This window comes from Tubulanus polymorphus, chromosome 3 (genome assembly GCF_964204645.1).
Source record: "Tubulanus polymorphus chromosome 3, tnTubPoly1.2, whole genome shotgun sequence".
In the NCBI taxonomy this organism is placed as follows: domain Eukaryota; kingdom Metazoa; phylum Nemertea; class Palaeonemertea; order Tubulaniformes; family Tubulanidae; genus Tubulanus; species Tubulanus polymorphus.
In genome coordinates this window covers 20,715,924-20,725,757 of record NC_134027.1, presented here as the reverse complement: position 1 = coordinate 20,725,757, position 9,834 = coordinate 20,715,924, and the positions used below count along the sequence as shown (strand labels likewise).

The 9,834-nt window shown below is 38.7% G+C and overlaps 1 protein-coding gene across 1 annotated transcript; it reads right to left on the bottom strand.

The window, feature by feature from the left end:
- Positions 1-4,455: 4,455 nt before the first annotated feature.
- LOC141902166 (kelch-like protein 10) lies at positions 4,456-9,473 on the bottom strand. Its single transcript, XM_074789806.1, has 4 exons — positions 8,120-9,473; positions 7,003-7,194; positions 5,837-5,956; positions 4,456-4,655 (listed from the first exon to the last, which is right to left on the bottom strand). The coding sequence occupies exons 1-4, from the start codon at positions 9,471-9,473 to the stop codon at positions 4,456-4,458; spliced, it is 1,866 nt and encodes a 621-aa protein (XP_074645907.1).
- Positions 9,474-9,834: the final 361 nt, after the last annotated feature.

Sequence of the window (9,834 nt, the reverse complement as noted above, 5' to 3'; positions counted from 1 at the left end):
TTTTATTAAAATCTAATTTCATTTATATATTATTCATGAATATAGTTTTCATTTATATATGAATATAATTAGAGTAATAGGGAAAGTCTTGTCTCATATCAGAGGTTGAGGGGGCGAGTGAGTAAAAAATAAAAATAAATTCGAGCATGCGAGAATTTATTTTATTTCTTATGAGCTCGACCTCTCGACCTTCGGTATGAAACAAGACTTTCCCTAATACTGACATCAGCCCACTTTATCGTAAATCTTCGTCTGAAGCCGAGCGCAAACGAGCGATGATTGACCGCCGGTCGCAGCAATTTGCAATCGGGTGCGACTTTCCAAAGCTGGGAAAACCATGACAGCGACTGAGCGACATATCGACTATATGGATACTTATTGCATTACCATGATTCCATAATGAAAGATTCTTTTTGGCGCGCAAAGATTAAACATTTTATGCCCCCATAACGCGTTGTCGGGGGTATAATGTATTCACTTCGTCGTCCGTCCGTCTGTCCGCAGTGATTTCCGTGCCCTAGCAGCTAAACCCTTTGACAGATTTTCTTCAAATTCAACAGTTGTGTTGTACTATATAAGGTTAGTATCTGATTATATATTGGGTCCTGTAGGTCCAAGGTCAAGGTCGGAGGAAGCCATTTTGTAAATTTCATTTCTGGGCTCTAACTCATAAACGGTTTAACATAACTAACTGAAATTATATGGATGGTTTATTCTAGGGACCGTGGGTAACTGTTTAGATTTTGGGTCCAAGGTCAAGGTCGCAGGAAGCCATTTTGTGAATTTCATTTGCGGGCTCTAACTCATAAACGGTCTAAGACAACGTACTGAAATTCTATAGATGGGTTACCCTAGAGGCCGTGAGTAAATGATTAAATTTTGGGTCATGTAGGTCAAAGGTCAAGGTCACCAGGGGGCTGTTTTGTATTTTCAATTTCTGGGCTGTTAATTCATAAACGGTATGATAAGATAACTTTGTGAAATTTCGTGGATAGGTTACCCTAGAGACCGTGAGTGACTGATTAGATTTCGAGTCCTGTATGTCAAATGTCAAGGTCACTAGAAGCCGTTTTGTATTTTTCATTTCCTCTATTCATTGGTAGGTCGACATACGCTCGGGCTGTTTTTAACAAGGCGTTTCACCTGATGTGGGGGCAGCAGTCGTTTTCAGCGACATTCTAGCTTTTTTCGTTTTCGTTTTCGCGTTCTAGCGCTCTCATATATGCATAACCAGGAATCTGACATTATGGCCCTTATTAGCCTGCGATTACCTATATTTGCATCGATTTAAAAATGTATGTTATATGAAATATTGTTTTGTAGTCGCGGAATGAATAATACGTATTAAAATCGCCGAAGGAGGCACAACAGGGGTCTCTGACAGCTGTGGCATCGTCGATGAGTCTGTCCATTGAACGGCGCAATGGAGAGATTAAGTGAAGAGATAAGTGCTCTGAATATAATTGCTGATTGCAAAAATTAACCTCATATACTAGTTTTTTCATCGTTTAGACACAAACGTCTCTGGGCAGTACTTTATAGGTCAACTAAAGTTTTCGGATACACGCTATCGCTGTTAGCTTTACAGGTATAAATAGTTTTCTGAAAAGACATATATATATATATATATATATATATATATATATATATATATATATATATATATATATATATATATATATATATATATATATATATATATATATATATATATATATATATATATATATATATATATATATATATATATATATATATATATATATATATATATATATATATATATATATATATATATTCTGAAAAGATATATATATATATTTATATATATATATATATATATATATATATACATATATATATATATATATATATATATATATATATATATATAGCATAGCAGTTAAAGGATGAATGTAACGAATGAGGTGCGATTGTGTAACGTGTGATGTCCGTCGGCACGTTTGCCTGATGTGTAATTTACTCAGTGCGCAGTACTGGTAGCAATAATGCCGTTGAACGCTACTATTGTAAAGAAATGTCTCCCTCACGATCGCGTAGTCTGGAATCTTGTGGCCGCAACTGTGATAGGTCCGATCGGATGGTTCGGTATCGTAACAAACTCGGTTACTATCGCCGTGTTATATCGACTGCATAAAATGAATAATTCTGCGACGTCGCATTTCCTCCTATTGTTACTAGCTGTTTTTGATATTGTCTGTTGCATCGCTATCATTATATACAATCATCTAGTTTGGGTTTTGAAAATCATTCGCTATGGAAAGACTGGACTGTATTTGGATGCGGGTTTGGGAGCCCCTGGGCTTTACATTGCCGGTAATAGCATTTCAAAATGGGGTTCGTACATTCGCAACGGGCTTACCTTATTGGTGACGTTCGATCGGACAATTAACATTTGTTTTCCGCTTAAAGCTAAGACATATTGGAAACTGAAACATTGCTATTCATTTTCAGCAACTTGGATTCTGATATTTTGCGGGGTATCTTCGTATCGCGCGCAAAACCGAATTGTTGCGTATGTGAAAAAGACATGTTCATACGGCTTGACTGTTCTTGGTACGAAATCCGTTTACGATCCTCACAAATATTCGTATTTGTTAGAAAGTATTTTTTCGACATATTTGCCATTCGCTCTCGTACCAATTCTTAATATGATTATGATAATCAAATTACAAATTCACGCTAAAAATAGGAAACAAATGACTGGTGCGGACACTAAACAAAATAAACAAGATGGAACGGCGCATAGAATGGTATTTGTCGCATCTACCATATTCATGGTTTCTGTTACCCCTGATATGTTATTCAACGTACTTAGACTATCTTATCCTTGGTCCGTTACTTGGATTATCCTGATTTTGAATGATATCTTCCAAGCCCTAAATTCATCTGTAAACGGTATATTCTATTACGTGTATAGCAAAACCTTTAAAGAGGAACTGAAATCGTTGTTACGCTCTCGAACGACATAGAAATGACATTTGGATTCTGTTCTCTATTTTTAGTTGTTAATTATTAACCTATTGGTTACATTTTATATATTCGTAATTGTTGTTTGACCATATGATATCGGATTTTATGAACCAATAATTTATCGAAAAGCGATATCACATTTTACTTTTCCCATGCAGCAAGAGCATATTTTGGATTTTCCGACCTCCGACAGAAAACCCTTTTGACTCTAAGAATTATTTTATTTTCACTCACACTCTTTTTGCTAACAGTAGAATACTGTTCTTACCTTACTATATTTTATGTAAACACTACTCGCGCTATATATATATATATATATATATATATATATATATATATATATATATATATATATATATATATATATAGCGAATAATGTTTAGTACGAACTTCCTCAGTTCACCGACCGAAAATAAACTTGGATTCAGTTATATAGTAGTCAAACTCCATGTTGGTCGTCAATCGGTGAATGACTAACATTTCACACGTGAGTTGATATACCGCATTCTGCTTTGCGGTGCATGACAAAGTGAAACGACTGTATGAGAATAAGTTTTGGTTTTATTGTTATTGGTTACCTGAAAAAGATATGTACGCCAGTTCATTGAATTTCGCATGATCAGGATTATATAGTTACACATCGTGAACTCGTGATCGTGAACTCCGTAATTTATTTTTAACTGCCGAACGACGTAGGGCTTATCACCCGACATGAAGATGGTGATCGATTAACTGAATGATAGCTGGGCGGAAGATGTTTGCTTCTAGAGGTAGACCTATAGTGATCTAACGAATTTGGGATCGTGCGGTGCTTTTTGGGTAACACTGTCGGCACCAATAGATTCCTGTTAGAAGTTTCTCAATCATCTATTTCGAAAAGACGCACTTGTGTCGATCAACATCTGGCACTAACGGCTTTGTCGTAGGTCTACGTAACTGCGCTGTCGAATGTCTTCAGGAAAGCAAATGTTCTAGATCGAATCTAGACTGGTATCCAAATACAAACCGAGTTTGGGCACAGATTGTGGAGACGACCTTGATTTTTTTGTTCGGATAGAGACCGACACCGCGCGGGATGAAATGAAATAAAACTCCACTTCATTTTGTTCTCGGGGATAAAAGGTAAGATTGGCTTTGTGTGTATATTTAAGCAAGTCCCGATCCCGAAATAGCGGTACTTTGTGTGGAGTTTATTTAAAGACGAGACTATATTTCATACAAGCTTTAGACCCGTTTCGTTCGATAAACTGCCCCATTCTAGATCTAATCTCTAGCATTATATCATTGCGAACTCAGTGCTGTGAAACCATAAAGACCAGGCTTAGACGAAAAAGGTAGATCGTGTTTAGTTTCTACAAAAAGTTCCCGTGTGTCTTCTCGCTAGATGATTGTATCCGAACGACGACTAGATATTGTAGGTGGGACCGGAATGTTCGTTACTTGTTTACGGCGGCCGCAATTCTATCGGGTTCGTTCGTCCTGGGAGCCCTCGTCAGTACCGCCCGAGACGTTGTTACCGTGGAACGTAAAATCGCGCACGTTCGCTAGGTTTTTGACGACGCAAGCGCTGAGGGCGCTTCGGTTGATGTTCATATCAGTAGCGTCGTACCATTCGTCGCTATCACCGTCGTAACATTCTACGTGAGGAATTGTCGTAGTACCTGAAATAAATTCCAGAAATTTATATAGAGGTTTATGCAAAGACGTTAAGCGCTTCTAGATTGCCTGTCAGGCGCAAATTACTTCTGATGCCAAACGTAGTGACGACACTATGACGCAATATGTCAACAATATGTGTGACGTATGTATATATAAGCATGATACTCAACAGCAAAATAAGTGATCTGTTCATCCGTTCATGCATGGATCCGAACCTTGTTTCTGAATCGAGAGTATTTTTTGACGCGGTGCCATGCTTCAAGTACTAATTGACGTTTCTGATGTCCGAAGCCAGGATCCAGTTCCACAGTTGCGAGTTAGAGTTAACCCCGAGTTAAAGTTTTTTAATTTCAAAGAGTTAACTCTGAGACAAATGTTAACACAGGACTGTGGAACTGGGTCCGGTTCCGTTGTGGCTAATTGACTTTGACTCAGAACGACTCTTTGATATATATCTTGGTTTTCTTTGCAAATATTGATTAGCTTTTATGTACTAGATATGAGGGAAATGGGATGAACGTTTTGATCGATTTCATTCATTCGTCAGCCAAACTTGGAATATGATCGATGGCCCGGTTTCACAAAGTTCAACCAAATAATCAATTCGAATTCGTCGTCATTTACTAGCTAAAATGGAACTCCATTTTCTAATGATTTTCAAATCATTTAGGACGTGAGGCGTTTTTACGAGCATCCGATTTTTGCGATCGATCGTAGGAACGCATTTACGAGCACCGATTTTTGCGATCGATTTCACGATCGGCGTTTTTACGAACACGATTTTCCGATCGATTTTTGAAATCGACCAACTCGCTCGGCGAGCGATTTGGCGATTTGATTTCCAAAATGGCGGCACCGGGTAGTTCAAAACCATACATTTTTTCCTCAGCGTCGCCATATTTATGTCATGTGATTAGCCAAATCCATCGTCATTTTTACGAACGTGCGATTCGATCGCACGATCGGAGCAAATCGTTCACGAAATCGATCGCAAAAATCGGATGCCCGTAAAAACGCCTTTGATCCTAATCGCAAAACTTGGACTCGAGGGCTTGTCGATATCAATATGAATAAAGAGTATTAAGGGACCTGGTTACCTTATACTCTTTGTCACCTATAAGTATTCCTCGAGATTCGAATATATACGTCAATATATGTGTCAACTATATATATGTCAACTAACCATTGAATCCGCCAATAGCGAATATCATTTTATCCATCACAGCTACTGCGAAATTACTGCGTGGTGTATACATATTCTTTACTGGTATCCATGACTTTTGAACTGGGTCGTACTTTTCTCCTGCAGGTAAAAGAAAAATTCATATACGTAGTTTTCCGGTGCGCGTTTTTTTCTTTTTCATTTTGTAAATGGGATATTTTGACTATTTCTAGGTATTGCAAGTGTAGTATTGGTGGAATTTTTCCGTAGAATATATCATTATTAGATGCTTAAGCTAAAACCGTGAGTAATGATGAAAATTAATCAAGTAATACTCCTTGAAACAGGGAATTTATTGAAACTATCATTCATCGTCCAGAGAAAAATATTTTCCCACGTGTCCACGAAACCAATCAACAAGGAAAGCATATATAAGGGGTGGTATGGTTCATCCTGCGGGAATTAGGTCCCGGGGTTTCTCACTGTCCCGCCAGATGGCACGCTTAACAATAGGACAACACCGTTACACCGTAGGAGATGAGCTTCACTTCATTTATGACTGCACTTTGCTAAGTGATCTGTGTGATAATTCTATCCATTTAAGTATATCCAGAAACTTTAAAATATTAAGGAATCCCCACAAATAGCTAAATTTATCCAGTTAGGTTTAAGTTTGTACAAATCCCTCCAGTAAATAGAGTATATACGTGTGATATATATTGCTGTACATAATTCAATCTCTGTACTTGCTTTGTCTGTAAATAGTTTTGCTGAAATTAGATTTTAAATTTTTTATTTTTAAATGTATATAATTCTGTTCATGTTTTGTAAATCTTTAGGCCCTATATTTCATATTTTGTATTCAATCTTGCCTCTACGTACCATTCTTATGGTTGGAGTGAAATAAATATCTTATCTTATCTTATCAACTCGATCGAATTGAATGAACGTTTTACCCTGCCACAAGAAATCACGCCTCTTGCTTATATCCGATTAATATATGGCGTTCACTAGCGCGGCGTTTTAATTCATCACTCGAAGAATTAATGAACAGATTGTGATTGAATCTGAGATGAAATCCCGGCATCGTTGTCCGAATTTTGCCACCTGGTGGATCGTCGCTTGACGAAACAAACGAAATCCTCAATTGCCACAGTCGACTGCGGAGACCTACAAGGAAAACGTACCGTCTGCTTGCCTTCGTATACCGTTAAAACCGCCTAAAGCGTAAACGAACCCGTCGTAGCCAACTACGCACACTCCGCTTCGTCTTTTTTCCATCGGCCTGATCGACGTCCATTGGTTAGTTCTGGGGTCGTATACTTCAGCCGAGTTCATGCATTCTTCGCCGTTAAAACCACCGGCAATGTATAGTTTCCCTTTGAAGCAGATGGAATTATTAAACCCAAAAAAATCATTTAAACTCTCATTGAGAGAAAGACTTTTCGAACAATTTTTGAAGATCCATATGGCACACACAGGGAAAGATGACTGATACATGTTAGAGTATAAAATTGGCGGGGGTAATAATATCGAAAAATGTAAAGCGCTCTGAGCAGCCTGGCTGGATTTAGCGCTATATAAGACACTTATTATTATTAAAAATGTACGAATGAACTTAAGTAAGCCTACTCGATCTGAATACGGTTTCATGAATAGGTTTAAGCTTAAAACGGTTATTTTTAGATTTTAGTCGTCATTGAAAACATGAAATAGCCAGTCACCTACTAGCAATCAAACCTTGTATCATGTATGAACCTGTTTTTTGTGCTCTGTGCAAATGAAAATTCTTGTGGAGCAATAAACTAATAAAGAAGTTTCCAGTTTCTACGCGCCATTTTTGTGGCGGTCCCTCGAGGCGTTGCGATAATTTGCGCTCATTTTTAAAACATAAGTTTTGATTGAATATCATATAGTTCTGCAGTCCCTTGCTTGATTAACTTAATTAATACAACATTTTAAAGGAAATGAAATGCAGATATGCAAAGTTCGAGTTTAACTTTTCTGGTGTGAATTGAACTTTTCCCTCTATTAGGCCTAAGGTTTTTAATCCGAATTGTTTTTTTCTATGATTGCCAATCGTATATCGCCAATCGGCAATGTTTCTATTTCGATTTCGACAATATCCAATTGGATTTGTGACCTTGCTTCGAAGAAAGTATTTGGGCCAAATTATTTTCATTCTCAGTTCATGAATTCTACTTTAAATCTACTTAATATCTCAGGGGGCTGGAGGTTCGACGCCAATTTGGATAAAACTGTTCCGTTGGCGTTGTTGAAATGCCTCTGCGGCCACGATCTTACCATCAAGAGAAGACGACCCGGCATCGCTTCTCGCAATATGCATCGGTGGAATCAACGTCCACTGGTTTTTCATTGGGTCATATCTTTCAGCCGTCTTCTGACGCCACCGGCCATCGTAACCGCCGCAAGCGTAAATATGACCGTCCATAGTGGCCGTGCTAACGTAACAACGTTGATAATACATCGGAGCCGCTTCTTTCCACGCTTTCATTACCGGATTGAAGCAGCGCACGCTGTTGAAATACGACGTACCGTCGAAACCTCCGACGATGTAAATGAGGCCGTGTAACGCCACGACTCCGTGATAGGCTCTGGGCGTGTTATCTTCGACGAACGCGTGCGTATACCACCGATCGGAACGCGTGTCGTAACTTTCGAAGAACGTAATTGGATTCCCGCCGCTCCATCCTCCGATAGCGAATAAAACTTCGTTGGGTACTCGAGGTTTAACCAACGGATTGTTCAGATTGACGTCTTTCCCGCTGGTTTTATCCAATTCGTACAAGAGATCCCAGGCGCTCGATAGCAAAGTTTCCAGTTCGGGATTGTTCAACACGTATTTTTGATTGACGATGTTCTCCAGGAAATAATCGGTGGGGATCAAGCCGAGACGCACGCAATACATCAACCGACCGATAAATTTGAGTCTGTCGTCGGGATCGTGGTCAATCCATCGAATTATAGTTTCGAAGACGAGCTCCTCGTTTTTTACGTTCAAATCGTCAGCCGACAAAATTCTTTCGATCTCTTGCACGTGCAGCGTCAGCACGTCGGGATTGACCAAACCGATTTCGTCAAAATTTACTTTGATATGTCGTAGAATTTCGCATTCCAATTCGATAAAGTTAAACTCTCTGGCAAAATCTAAATAGCGAAAGCAGTTTTGACTGGTGAGGTAGGACATGATAAATTCTTTGCAAAGTTTTACGATTCCGGGTACGCTGAATTTATCGCCGGCCACCATTATCGCTTCGACGTTTGACGGGTTTGTGTCAATGACACACGTGTAAGCATATTGAATGATTTGTTTCATAACGTCGGCATTAACTCCTGGTATTTGCACAGTTCTTTTCTCCGTCTCCTGCATCCCGTTTGTGAACATTGCCCTGAAGTAAGGACTGCAACTGGCTAAAATTGCCCTGTGCACAGGGAAAGTTTCATCCCCTACCTGAAGCGTCGCGTCGCACAGCTTCTCTGTTTCGCGTAGATCGTTCAATATGTTAAATCGTCCTTCTAATGAGTCATCGTCTGTGTAAAAAAACAAACTAGGAGTTCCGGATGCCGAGGACGCGCTGGACTGTTGAGATGATGTGACGATCACGTCATTTTTTACTAGATTTGGTAGTTTTTCCATTATCGATTTTACTGAGACGAAATTCTGCGAGCAGATATTGCCACCATTTTAAAACAAATGACTGTTGTCCATGTGACAACTTCGGGCCATCGATAACGGATTTTAAACTGTTGCAGAAACATAGATTTCCACAACGATAACCATAACAACGTAACCTCATGCCACGGTGGGCCTTTTGAATATTATATTTACATGACTTGCCAAATGTTAGATAGATCTTATCACACATTAATTTCAAGTATTCTTTTATTTGTCCTTATTCAAAGCGTTCGCAATAATAACTTCAATAATACTAAAAGCAAAAGTGTAGATTTGAAAATAATTTACCGGATGGTGGGCTACAAGAATATAAGCCCCTAAT

Excerpts from the sequence above, each read along its gene's own strand:
- LOC141902166 (XM_074789806.1), bottom strand. The coding sequence starts at position 9,473 with ATGGAAAAACTACCAAATCTAGTAAAAAATGACGTGATCGTCACATCA. Across the intron at positions 7,195-8,119 it reads CGGGTCGTCTTCTCTTGATG|GGAAACTATACATTGCCGGT; the intron begins GTAAGATCGTGG and ends TCTGCTTCAAAG. Across the intron at positions 5,957-7,002 it reads TATACGAAGGCAAGCAGACG|GAGAAAAGTACGACCCAGTT; the intron begins GTACGTTTTCCT and ends TTTTACCTGCAG.